Source organism: Hyperoodon ampullatus, assembly GCF_949752795.1.
Source record: "Hyperoodon ampullatus genome assembly, chromosome: 2".
Lineage (NCBI taxonomy): Eukaryota > Metazoa > Chordata > Mammalia > Artiodactyla > Ziphiidae > Hyperoodon > Hyperoodon ampullatus.
The window spans coordinates 184,373,005-184,387,661 of NC_136915.1; the positions used below are offsets into that span (position 1 = coordinate 184,373,005).

Here is a 14,657-nt window from a genome sequence, read left to right on the forward strand (position 1 = left end):
CTCTTAGCGTTGCTCATTTACAGGTTGATAATAAACCAAAGTAAAAAGAATTATTTTATATTGGAGTAGAGTTGATTTACAGTATTGTGTTAGTTTCAGGTGTATAGCAAAGTGATTCAGTTATGCATATACATATATACATTCTTTTTCAGATTCTCTTCCCATATAGGGTATTACAGAATATGGAAGGAAATAAAATGACAACTGATATTCACTGAGTTCATATTAAGTTCCAGGAATTGCTCTCACTGAATCCTTACTACAACCCTGTCAGATAAAGGGTATTGTTATCCCCATTTCACAGGCAAACCCTGCAGCCTTAAAAGAATAGATAGTTATATTTAGCTAGAAAACAATTTGGTTTTTGCAAGATATAAGATTCCTCAAAAAAAAAAAAGTTAAACTTCAAAAGATAGATTGGGAAAATACATCTATAAGACATTATAGAAAAATAAATTATTTCCCCATAATAAACAAAGAACTTCTAATAACTTATGATAAAAAGACAACTCAATAGAAAACAAAGTATAAAATAAGGATAAATAATGTGATAAGAGGATATACAAAGAGTTCGTGCCCCGATCCGGGAAGATCCCACGTGCCGCGGAGCAGCTGGGCCCGTGAGCCATGGCCGCTGAGCCTGCGTGTCTGGAGCCTGTGCTCCTCAATGGGAGAGGCCATGACAGTGAGAGGCCCGCGTATCGCAAAAAAAAAAAAAAAAAAATTAATATTAACAACTTTAAAAGAAAAGGAAGATATCTTAAAGGAAAAATTTCATTTCATTTCAACAAATACTTATTGTACACCTTGTTCTGTATGAGAAGCTTTGCCGGGGAGTCAGTTGTTGAGAGGAATTACCATATGGAGTCAAATATTACCACACTCTCATGCCCTGTGGTCATTCATATTCTGTATTGATTAAGTAGTCTTAGAATTATAAAATCTTCTATGTAGATATGAGGGCAAGGATTGTCTCTTAACATTAGATACAAGGAAACTGAGGCCCAGAGATTTTAAGTGTTTTGTTCCAAGTCTCACAGCTTTGGTTGAATAACCTGCATCAAATATAAAGGATATTTATCCTTAGCCCATTCTCAACCCATTATATCAATCTTCATAAATCCTCTTATTCATAAAGTTCTTAAATATGGTTTGATGGAGTTAAAGAACTTAGAAGTAAGTTACAGTGTTTATGTGTGTTAATTTTTTCAGTCCCGAAGCCAATCATCTAACCTACATTCCATAAATTTTTGCTTACAACCAGGATCTTGTAGGTCCCTTGATTGTTTAGGGCCACTCTTCAGGGATCTGAACAAATAGGTAAAAGTCAGTAGCTCCTTAAACACCTACCCACCTGTCCTATTTTTTGCAAATATACAATAACTAAACAGAGAATGAAAATCTAAGCAATTAAGAACCACTCAAATAAAAGAAATCATCATTGTTGGCAAAGCAACTCCAAGACAAACATTTTATTCCCAGCCAGAAACTACAATTCTGTTTAGAAAATTCCAGTGTAAAAGTCTTGTTTTAGAGAACATACCTTTTGCTTATTAGGCCAGGAACATGCTCTTGGGTCTGAGTTTTTTGGGCTGCAACAATATTTTATAATTCTTTCTATGAACAATAGATATATAAAAGGCCGTGGAAAATTAAACTGAATGAAAGTTTTAATCTCACATATTTTAGCCACACTCTAGTAAATGTAGTCTTAAGCATTGGAAAGAATAGAATCCAATATTTAACTAAGCGGCTCTTTAAAAAGCTTGGACACATTTATTTTTAGTAATAGCTCCAGGATATTTTCAGAAGGATGATCAAATTAGATACCATTTCTGATAGCCTACTCACTATAATGACAATGGCCTTCTCCACCTTGCTATAAAATTCCTTATAAAAATTTTCTGTGGAAGTAGATTCATGTCTTCCAACTCCGTACTTTCAAAAAGATATATCTTCCTGGGCTTCTCTGGTGGCGCAGTGGTTAAGAATCTTCCTGCCAATGCAGGGGACACACGGGTTCGATCCCTGATCTCGGAAGATCCCACATGCTGCGGAGCAACTAAGCCCGTGCGCCACAACTACTGAGCCTGCACTCTAGAGCCCGCGAGCCACAACTACTGAGCCCGTGTGCTGCAACTACTGAAGCCCACGCGCCTAGAGCCCGTGCTCTGCAACAAGAGAAGCCACCGCAGTGAGAAGCCCGTGCACCGCAACAAAGAGTAACCCCAGCTCGCTGCAACTAGAGAAAGCCCGTGTGCAGCAATGAAGACCCAATGCAGCCAAAAATAAAATAAGTAAATAAATTTATAAACTAAAAAAAAAGATGTATCTTCTTAAGTCTGTAACTTTTTAAGTGAGAAAAATAGCCAATTTCTGGATGCAAACATTTATAGTTAGAGAACACAGGGATTTTTTTAGCTCTTCAAATGACTGTCTCCAGAATCATTACATCACATCGCTTAATCTCTGCTGGTTGAGATCTTATTCAAGGTTTATTTTATGAATGCTTTTCTTAGGCTCAACAACTGAGTTCCAAATCAATTCACTCTCAGCTCAACTGCTAACACAGAGTACCTCCAAAGTTTGGATTCTTTCAAGGGCTGCCAAGCCTTGACCTGAACTCTCAGAACATTCTAGTTCCAGAGGCAAGTGGTATTCCACATGTGAATCAGGTAGAATTGAGCTGTGATAACCCTTCCATTTTCCATTTGCATGACAAGTACCAGGAAGCCCTGTAAATATGACCTTGACTCATTTCTGAAGTCCACAAAGAGCACTGCACCCCCCAAACAAATAGAATCCTATGTCCGCTCTACAAACTTTGCTTGCGTTAGGCTTCTTTGATCTCTCCTCCATCCAAGCAAATCCTCTGTGCTCATAAGGAGCTCATCTAAAATTTCTCTTCACCAGCACAGTGTGGAACTCTCTGAGAAGTGTTTTTCGTTTTTTGTTTGTTTGTTTGTTAATTTTTATTTATTTATTTATTTATTTTTGGCTGGGTTGGATCTTCGTTGCTGCGCACTGGCTTTCTCTAGTTGCGGTGAGTGGGGGCTACTCTTTGTTGCACCGCGGTGGCTTCTCTTGTTGCAGAGCATGGGCTCTAGGCATGCGGGCTCAGTAGTTGTGGCTCATGGGCTTAGTTGCTCCGCGGCATGTAGGATCTTCCCGGACCAGGGCTCAAACCCACATGTGTCCCCGGCAATGGCAGGTGGATTCTTAACCACTGCACCACTAGGGAAGTCCAGAAAAAGTTTTTTAAATTAGCAATGATTTCAAGCTATGTAGAAAAATTGGAGTAGATGTCAGGTCCTTGTTAATTTTAAGTTAGGACCGTAATCATCAAGCAACTGCCCAAGGACATCTGGTAGAGGCCCATTTTGTCACCAAGAATTAGGAAGAATACCCTACAAATATCTCAGGTCAGATTCCTTCTGGAGAAAATTTTTTCTCTTTAAGATAGAAAATTTTGGTTCATCCTTTTCCATTCTCACTTTTCTGTAATGCCTTTCAGACTTCGAATTTGTATAGAACTATAAATGTAGGTATCAATATATCACTTTGTGGAAAACTCTTTGAAAGTTTCAAAATAGCTGTATGCTAAGGAAAAACATAATGGAGACAGCCATGACTGCTATTACTTCTGGAACTCCATCTCTTGGTGTATGGCACTAAATGGGCGTACAATTTAGGCCCTGCTATCAAGAAGCTTACAGTCTATTGGAGAGATGGGCTATACACTCCAAAATTTAAGGAATATTGCAAGACAACACAAAAAAGATGACCCATGATAGCATATAAATAAGTAATCTTTTAACGACTGATGCATATTTTTCTAGGGTCCTTGGTCCCCCATAAGAGCATGAGTGGGTTAGCACCATGCCCTTACAGTATTTAGCCAGAAAAGTTACGTTAAACATTATTAGAAAACAGTGTTTCTTTCTTCTGATGTTCATGTCTATGACTTAAACAGGATCATTCTTTGCTTGCCTTTTTAAAGCTTTCCACATGTCTCTTGTCTTTGAGAACAGGATGTGTTGTTATTGCTTTACTTGTTACATTATGCACTGGTGAGATTCAGGAACTCAATAGGGCATCCTCAGAAAATGCAGAGAATGATTTCTGCACCCTCCCACCACCATCCAAAAAAAAAAAAAAAAAAGAATAGTGACATATTTAGAGTACCCACTAATAATGCAAAACAAGGAGTTCTGACGTTTCGTTTTATTGAGTTATAAACAAGAAAACTATTAAATCCTGCTGCCGCCCCATTGATGCGTGTGGATGTGTGAATTCTCTCCATGTGTGTGCTCTGTGTCCTTCAGGGCACCCATGGTGGAGATGAATCACTAAGGTGTGTACTAGTCTGACAATCTTAGAAAGTCTCCAGACTAAAAGTCCAGCCCAGGAAACAGCATTTCATCTAGTTCCTGGTGTACTGCTAATTGATCCGAAACCCTTCATTACTGTCTAGTGCAAAGGGCGAAGTCGAAAGTGGGTATTTAGAAAGTGACTTGACTGAAAACAAGGCAGAGCAAAATGCCAGGCCTTGTGAACTGCAGTTGCTCTGTTCCTGTGTTGTCACACTGGTGCTAAGCTTACGTTTTATTTCAGGTCACTTGGAGAGCCCCACTCATCCTGAATGGAGACATCCTTACCTACGAGATCCGCATGCCTGACCCTCACATCACAATCACCAACGTTACTTCCTCTGTGTTCAGTCACGTTGTTACTCATCTGATTCCTTTCACTAATTATTCTGTCACCATTGTGGCTTGCTCAGGGGGTAATGGGCATCTAGGTGGGTGCACAGAGAGTTTCCCTACCCATGTGACCACGCATCCCGCCCTGCCTCAGGATCTTAGCCCGTTGTCTGTGGTTCCACTAAGTGAATCGTATGTTGGCATTTCTTGGCAGCCACCAACCAGGCCAAACGGACCCAATTTGAGGTAAGAGAAAGTGACGGTGCTTTTGGATTTTGTTACGATCTTATCTCTCTGGGAAGGAATGGAGGAAGAAGGCTTTTCCTCACAGAGGAACATCGAACTAATTCCTTGTTGGATATTCCTCACTCATAACATGTTTTTTATTGAAGTGTAGTTGATTTACAGTGTTGTGTTCATTTCTGCTGTACAGCAGGGTGACTCAGTTATACATATATATATATATATACATTCTATTTATATTATTTTCCCTTGTGGTTTCTCACAGGATATTGAATATAGTTCCCTGTGCTGTACAGTAGGACCTTGTTGTTCATCCATTTTGTATATAATAGATGGCATCTGCTAATCCCAAACCCCCAGTCCATCCCTCCCCCAACCCCCTCCCCCTTGGCAACCACGGGTCTGTTCTCTATGTCTGCCTCACCCATAATTTTCATACAGTTTCATCTTCTGTATCTTGACTTATATGGAACCATAAAAAGATCATCAAGGTAAAAATATCATGATATTGAGGAACTAAAAACCCTTGAAACAACAATCGCTGTTCTCTAATGCTTCTCTGCACAGCCCCTCTCCTGATTTTCAAAGTATATCTTTATTATATGTTAAGCAAGCCTGATGCATGTTCTGAATGACATATTTGCACAAACATGCCTCAAAATTCTAAAGATAACACAATAATTTTTTGGCATGTTATTATTATCTGGAAACTTGTAAAGCATGTGGTCAGGAATATAGATAAGATGAAAGAAAAGAACTGTGATTCTGAAACGGCTTTATAACAACTTGACACTTAGGCAAGACTATGGAGTCGATAATATTATCATTGTTTATAAAGTAGTGATGGTAGAAGCTTTAGGAAATCATTAACTTTATAAGATTTTTGTAATTCTATTTTGTGTGAAACTGGCAATAAAGTTTTGGCAAATCTGATAGAGAAGAAATCTAAATGTTATCATTTTACTGATAGTAGTAAAATGTGAATGTAGCTAATTGTTCCAGTTAGCTACATGGATGACACTTGTGCCAAAAAAAAAAAAAAAAGATTATCTGAAAAAAAGAAAATTAAGATGTTTTCTTTATGTTTACACATACACCCCACACACTTGTACCGTGAGACAACCTGAATTTTGGTAATAACATTAGTTGAGATAATCCTGATCTTTCTGCTTGTCTTTTGCTTTAGGTATGAGCTTCTGAGATGTAAAATCCAGCAACCACTTGCATCAAATCCCCCAGAAGATTTAAATCTGTGGCACAATATTTATTCAGGAACTCAGTGGTTTTATGAAGATAAGGGTCTTAGCAGGTGAGATTACAAAAACTATAAAAACAAATGCTGGCATTTAGTTTGGGGCATGTTGAATAGTTCAAAGAATCTGAGTGTCTTCATTGTGTGAGCCAGTTATCAGTTATGCAATAAAACATGTTTGGTTATTATCTGTGGCATTAATCATCGAGCTGCAACAGTCAGCATGTGTAATATTTGACATCTTAACTGCACGCTTCAGATAAGCCTTTTGAAGTCAAGTTTGTAGGTGTTTGAGCCTTAGCCTCTTGCCTTTGTCACAGCTCTAGCCAGACACGTAATGGCGAAATCTGGAAATGTTGAACGTGTTCAAAACTGGGGAAAGTTTGGGCCACTTGTAAAATGCTTGCTTTCCCAGGAAATAATTTGCTATAAATCATTGATTCAATTCACAAAAATTATTTAGTTAACAGGCTTGGGACTCGAAAGAATTCAATCTGGAGTTCGAAGAGATCAAGAAATGGGCAAATAGGCAATGCCAGAAAAGAGTACCCCATGGGAGAGTAAGGAGGCGTGGGTTTGGTTTCATCCTGTGCTGGAGGACTAGCTTTGTGGCCTTAGGGGAGTCACTTAACTTCTCTGGGCTTCACTTTTGTTGTCTATAAAATGAGGAGATTGGATGGGGTTAAGTGAAGTCTAAACCTTCATGAATCAAGCAATGTAATCAAATTTCAAAAAATCACAAGTATTATTTTAGGAAAAGTTTTAAGACATATTGCTCAATGACTTTTCTATCAGGTGGGTTATGCTTCTAGACTCACACTGACTAGCCCTACTCTGAACTCTGTTTACAATCTGGTCTTGTCTCCCCTCTTCCTCTGCTGGGCCTCTGTGCTTCAGCCATGTTAGTATTGCGTTTGGCACCTCTAACAGGCAACACCCACCCCTCAACTTCTCCCCATACCTGCCATTTCCCTCTGTCTACCATCCTTCAAGTCTTGGCCTGGAAGTTTCCCAGAGCACCCTCTTTCTGGTCTGAATCAGCTGCTTCCTTAATGTATTTCCATAGCACACCGCTTACAAATCACTATTGTCTTTGTACTGACCTGGCCACTTGTCTGGATACCCCATTTTACTGTCATATCGACCATGAGCAAGGCCTTGTCTTCATGACTTCTGTATCACAATCCCCACCGTAGTGCCTGGCACACAGTGGGTGTGCCAATAGATGCTAAATGAAAGAATACTTTTAGTAATGTGTAAAGGATTGGGTATTCATTGCTCTGTGCCTTAGGAATATTAACTGTGATGTTCTTATCTTTGGGGAATGAAGAAAACTAAGGAAAATCCTCCTGTCCATCTGAAAGGGTCCTAGTGGGAAAACATTACAGATATGGTGAGGTTCTGAAGAGAGGCCGCATGTAAATCTAAGGAAACAATAGAATGAACCATATAAAATTGCCATTTTTGTAAGCTAAAAAGGATCCATTACTAGCATATCCTTTTGGTTCAATCTAAATTATCATGGTCCCTAGACTCTTCTCCACTATTTTCAATTCATTAGTTACTTAATCCAGCATTGCTATATAATGATGACTTCAGTTGAAGAAATTCATTTTATTCAGCAATTTCTTTTTGTTTACTATATGCTGACAGGCATTGTGATAAGGAAAAAAAGATGAATAGCATAGCCCTTGCCCTCAAAGAGCTCACAGTCTAGTGGAGAAAACCACACTCATACACACACACACACACACACACACACACACACACTCATACATGTATTAATTACTATCATCACAGTTAACTACAGATACACCATCACTACCTAGGGAAATCATATGGAAAAGTAACTTTCTATGATCTGTGAACTCTTAAGTGCCCGAAATATAGCAATTTCCAAAATAAAGAGGACTTGACTATCTAACATTACTGAATCTAACTTTTAACCATGAGGTAGTTGGCAGAAAAACAGAATAAGTCTCAGAAAGTTAATTTTGTCTCTTCATAGAAGCAATGAAAACTTATTAAGGAATTAGGACCAAGGCCAAAATTTTATTATTGAATTTTTAATGATGCTTGTAAGGATTTTTAATAAGTCCAAATCGAAGATGTAAGGAAAGAAATTAAGTTAAATCCCCACAAATTAGATTGAAACATAAGTTGACATAAATATACTGATGGCAGCTGCTTCTAGAAAGGAAGTATACATATAACAAAATGTGCTGGGGTGATATTTTGACTAGCCTCATAAAACTAAATCTCAAGAGATTTTTTTTTCTGCTAGCACTAGCAAAGATTTTTTTCAACTATTCAGATAAACCACTTTGTCCCATGTAACCAGCTTGTGAAAAAAACAAAACAAAATAAAATAAAACAAAAACAAACAAAAAAACCCCCACAATATGCATTTCTTTATGTTTTTTATTTTTTGGCTGCATCACGCAGCATGTGGGATCTTAGTTCCCCGACCAGGGATCGAACCCACGCCCCCTGCATTGGAAGCGTGGAGTCTTTACCACTGCACTGCCAGGGAAGTCCCTGCATTTCTTTCTAATATTCAAAGTGAATGGCATGAGTCTTTATATTGTGAAAAAAAATTTTCTAGACATCTACGTTTTGTAAGTCCAAAAGACTAGGGGCCCCTCCAGCCCAAGGGGACTTGTCTCACAAATCTGAGAGAAAACTGGAAATTAGACCACCTGTGGGTGCTATGTGCTGTGCCAGTGTTTTTGTTCAAAAGAAGCGATCTTGTCTGGAAGGTGCAGTCAGCACCCACTTTTACTTCTGGCAGCCAGGCTTGCTGCCCCTGCTGTAGAGGGAAGAATGGGAGCAGTCAGCTTACCTTCCTGCACACCTGGGTTACAGCCCCTTAATGAGCCTCCTCTTTGACATATTTTGTCTTATTGACGTATTTGTTTGACTGACTATTTGTGGGTTTCTTTTGGGGGGGAGGGCGGGGGAGGATGGTCATTGAATTCTGATGTCTTTAGGAAAAGTATTTAATTTCCTATTCTTCCCAGACTCACCATTTCTTATTTCCTTCATAACTTACATCTACATAAACAAAGGAACCATTGAAGGGGTTCTGCCCATCTTGATCTGATCTCACCAATAGCTACAGCTAGAATCAGTTTTTTAAATGGTACTTCTCTTGATATAAAAAGCAAAATTAACTTAAGTTTCACTGGGCATCCCTTTATGAATACATTTGTGAGAGTAAGTATAAATTGAAGTCAGTTTCCTTGGGCAAGCAGTCTCTTCTGGTTAGCTGTATGTTTCTAATATATATAGAAAACACACCACTTTCATCTCAAATGTTATTATGTTCTGAAATTCAGATCATTCTAGTCACCATTTTTTCCTTTATAGCTCCATGTACCAAGTAAAATAGTGAGCTCATTATCCAGATAATTTAGTTTCAACAAAAATACTTCTGTTTTTTATGAATATCTTTGGTAAGGGATGATTTGGTCTGAGTTACCCATCTAGTTGCCTAATTATTGAATTTTGCTCTGTCTGTGTAGACACAAACTCAGTGTAACTGTGGGTTTATACTACTTGTCAGTTTCTAACTTTTCTTCCTTAATCATTCTGTGCAAAGTGGCCAAGTTATGATTGTTAGGGGAACCATAACTTTGGGTTTCCTGACATTTTTATCAATTGGAAAATCTGGAAAATGTGCTGTTGTCATCTGATGCTGCTGTGGTGAGTCAGACTGGGTTTAACAAAAGGGTAGCGACCTTCATTTTAAGCATCAATCCACGCTTAGGATTTTCAGGATCTCACTGTGCCTTGGTTCCTGGGTGATCAGATAAAACTACTGCAAACACAGTGATGGCATGAGCGCCTCTCTGTTCTGGATCTGACAAAGGAAGAACAAGCTATGAGAAATAATAGGCTCTATTTTAAGGAAAATGTTGACTTGTAGATTATAATAACTTAGCTGCCATTGAGTTTATGAAGGGAGGCATGTTCTCACTCCTTTTCCTTTCAATTATTTATGAACTCCTACAAGTATTTCTTTATCAGTGACAGTCTGGAAAGAGACTTTCATTTGAGTTCTCAAGAATCCTCTAATTGTATTATCTTTAAATGAAAGCATTCAAAATTCATAGACCTTCATCTGGTTTTCAAAGAACGGTTGGACTTGACTCTTTTCAAGTTTAAATGCTTAAGATAAATATACTATAAAATCTAAGTTTGAGCCTTACTGACATAGATTCTGATTTTTTAACCTACAAAAATGAAATGTTTCAAACCCTGAAAGAGGACATAGTTTCTGGGGAATGATATTCAAAAGAGTGTGACATTCATTCCCCTTCTTTGTAATGAGATTAAATGTGCACAAGTAACATTCTCTGCTTTGTTAATAGGGAAAGACTGGGTCAGCTCCATGACACATGTTCTCCTATAACATAAACATGTTCAAGTTGTAGCTGTTAAGTAAAGAAATTAACTTCATAAACATGGAGGGTGAGTTAGAAGGAAGGCCTTCTTCCATGACCACCAATGTGAAGTAGAGCCTGTTATTTTCTTGCTTAATACCATAATGTGAGTAAAAGTTAGGTCTAGAAATGAAAGCCAACTTCTGTCAACATTGGTGTACCATTTCCTAGCAAAGTACTTAATTCGAAATGAGCAACAATATATCTGTTTCACATTTAACATGGTAGAGTCACAGTGCTCTTTTTTCATTGCTCTAAATTTACTTCATGCTGTCCTTTTCTAAGTGTCATCATATGAAAACTTACCTCAAAAAAGAAAATGAACCTCTAAATCTGGGAGGATGCATTTTTTCATAGGAGGTTTCATTGCCTAATTTTTCTTCAAAAAAAAAAAAAGAAAGAAATCTAATTTATTTGTTTGCATTTCTTTCTCATGTTGATGATATAGTAGAACAAAGACAGAAATCACAGCAAAGTTATTTTAGGTGCCACATTCTGGTAGCATAAGTACAGATAGCTACAGAAATAGACAGCTGCAACTTTCACTCACAATATAAGAAGTATCATAAGAACTTTCAACGGTGATTGATCATCTTTACTCTTCAGTTTGCAAAAGCAAAAATTTTCAGCAGAATTTTTAGGAAAAAAAAAGTCTTTCAGCAACAAATAAGTGAGGAAAAGAAAAGGTATCCACCATCAATGGAAAATCTAAACAATTACAGATTTAAGCAGTGGGAACAGTGTTGCATTTTTGTTTGCCTATTTATTTATTCCCACAAAAGGATTTGAGGGTGTAAGGAACAGTATGCTATCAGAGGTTTCTCAAATCCTCTGGTGTATAATGTTGTACTCAAGCATGTGTTGGATTGTGGTGGATATGAAGAAGAGTTAGTAGAAGGAGGAACTGAATAGCCTGCATTTTCGGAAGCATGATTTATATTGGTGACGGTATTGACACATGAATTCTGTTAGGACATCAATAAAGTTGACACATTTTTAATTCTGATGAAAATAACCTGAGGCATTCTGTAGCTGCACTGAAGAATTGGTTTTATTGGTTCCCCAAACACATCAGACCCTTTCAAAGTACAAGCCTTCCACACATTTTGCCCTGAATAATGCTTCTTACTGGCTAAATTAATGTCTCCACTGGCCAAATTACTGTTTGTCATCAATACCTAGCCCAAATGTTATCTCCTCTGTGAAGACTTCCTGACTAGATTAGGTTAAATTAGATGCTGTGATGTATGTGGAAAGAAAAAGGAATAAATGAATATATGTTTTAGAGGTTCTCATTGAAAAACATTTATCTGTAAATATGTATATAAGTATACACATGTACACACACACACACATACATACACACATACACATACTCCAGTAGGACAGACATTACATTCACTATGTTTAGTATCTGGCATGTTGTTAGTGCTAATAAATATTTTTTGAATGAATGAATGAAGTAATGGTGTATCAAACATAAAAGAGCAATATAATTTGTAAGAAAAAAACATCTTTCTAAGTTTCAGTAAGGATCATTTCTCTATTGGACAGGTAGATTTTCGTGACACTAGCCAACCAAATTATATGTGACCTGAAAGTTATGAGACTGAATGCTTTAGGAACTATGAAGTAGCCATTCATTTATTTATAAAATCATCTAGCCAATAAACAAACAGATTAAAAACTTTATCATCTAAACAGAATCTAGTTTTCTAATTCGAGTAATAACAACTGAACCTTGAAATGAGTCTCGTTCCATAAATAAGATTTTAATATATATGATCTTTTACAAGGAAGAAATACCAGAGTCATGTCTGTTACACAACAAATTTACCATTTGCTGTGTGTGGATGAAAGGAGGGGCTGGAGAACGGTCTCAAAAAAATTAATCAGTTAGGGGATAACTATTGTAACAGCCTCGTATTCCTAAATGGACCTTCAAACAGTTGGTTTTACTGGTTACAGCATAGACTTAACATAAGTTTTCATTCACTTAGCAGATTTCAAAAGCTATATCTTACAGGGTTTGAAATGGTACATTTTTCAAAATATACCCAAGAAACACAATTAGTATTTAGGGAAGATATTGACTGATATACATATGTTTTACATGATTTCAACTGATGGAGCATTTTTCTCTTAAAAGTATTTTATTATTAACTAAATGGAATGTCCCATCTGATATCAACACCGAAGTCTACCTAAAAAACAATATACCTAGAGCAGATGAACAAAATACGTTAAGCAAACGAATATTTTCTTTTTTGACATGAATTGGTAAAATATATACCGACCCATGTAGTCAGACTTATATATACTTACTGACAAAGATTAGGTTTCAGATGTCATGAAAACAGTACATTTTAGTTCATTTAAGGGAGTTCAAGATCCTATTCCTTAAAATTTTAACTTAACCGTGAAAATTAAAGAAAATGCAAAAAACAAATGTATGACATCAAATGAAATGCCTACTGATTTCTCAATTCAATAAAATAATAGTCAATAGTGGAAAGAATTTAATATTAGAAATGAATAAACCAGAGGCCCACCTAATCCTCCTAACTAGCTGTGCGACTTTAGGCAAAGCCCCTTAACTTCTCTGGGTCTCAGGTTTCTTATCTGTAAAATGTAGCAGGTATTTCATTATTTAAAGCAGATAAACTCTAAAGTCATCTTTCACTCTAAAATGTTAATATTACAGTCAGCCCTCTGCATCTGCAGATTTTGTATCCATGAGTCAACCAACTGTGAGTCAAAAATATTGGGGAAAAAAATTCCAGGAACTTTCAAAAAGTCAAATTTAAATTTGCTACATGCCTGCGACTATTTACATAGCATTTACATTGTGATTTCACCTATTACATAGCATTTACATGATATTAGATATTATAAGTAATCTAGAGGTGATTTAAAGTACAGAAAATGTGCATAGGTTATATGCAAATACGATGCCATTTTATATAAGGGAATTGAGCATCCTCAAATCTTGGTACCCACGGGGTCCTGGAACCAATCCCCTCGCAGATACCAAGGGGCAACTGTACTTTAAAAATGGACATTCCGGTTATATGTATTTATGTGGCCTAAATTTCTTCTATGCAGACATAAATTGTATCATTTCACCATACCTAAACTATGATGAAATAGCTTAAAGTATCACAGTAAGAACTAAGGCCCCATGGAACTTATTTACAATTCACCATTTCAGGGCTGCCTGATGTTTTTAATTCCACTTGTATAAAGAACCACAAAAATGGTATCACTTTAAAGCCATAAAGGTTACTAAATTTATCACAGAGTAAATATGTGGAAGAAAAATTCAAATATTGCAGGAGAGATTAGGCATCCAGACTCTAGCTAAATTTCTTTTAAGCCATTTTGGGAAGTAAAACACAATTAAAAGTATTTTACCCAGGGAGAGAGCTAATGAAGCCAGGGTCACTGGTTCAGTTCCCATGTGAGCCATTAGCTGTGTTTCATTTGACTGTCACACACTTGCTACCCTCTTAACCCCGACTCACCATCCTTCACAATCATACTAGTGGTCACAAAGGAAATTTGGCGAGACTGTTTAGATGCGGAAGCCAAAATCTCTCCCCTTTGCCAGAAAAATAACTCAAAGGTCAAGCCTCAGTGATATGACCTCATCCAACTATAGATGGATCAGCTGACCATTGTGTTTGTTATTATTTTTATCATCATCACCATCATTACGATGCTGGCAGCATAGCATAATGGTTAAAAGAGGAGGCTCTGGAATCAGACTGTCTAGGTTTGAGTCTTTACTCTCCCACTTACTAGTTCAATGACTTGGACAAGTGCTTTTAACTCCTTAGGCCTTATTTTCCTCATTTTCAATGCAGGTATTATAATAGTATGGTGAAGAATGAATGAGTTAATCATATAGAAAATTCCTGACACATATTAAGTACTCAGTAAATACTGTTATTATCTTTCAGTTGTCATTGTCATGTAGACTATTTAGCACTTTCTAGAAAGCATATGTATGAG

General features: G+C 37.1%; 1 protein-coding gene across 2 annotated transcripts in view; it reads left to right on the top strand.

Moving 5' to 3' along the window:
• USH2A (usherin) overlaps nucleotides 1-14,657 on the top strand; it is a gene marked incomplete at both ends in the record, with an annotated part of 756,807 nt that overhangs the window by 507,121 nt on the left and 235,029 nt on the right. For both annotated transcript variants that reach the window (XM_079697601.1, XM_079697602.1), the window contains 2 exons: nucleotides 4,615-4,949; nucleotides 6,133-6,255. In XM_079697601.1, coding sequence (XP_079553727.1) covers nucleotides 4,615-4,949; nucleotides 6,133-6,255 — 458 coding nt within the window. The remainder of the gene's footprint in view (nucleotides 1-4,614; nucleotides 4,950-6,132; nucleotides 6,256-14,657) is intronic.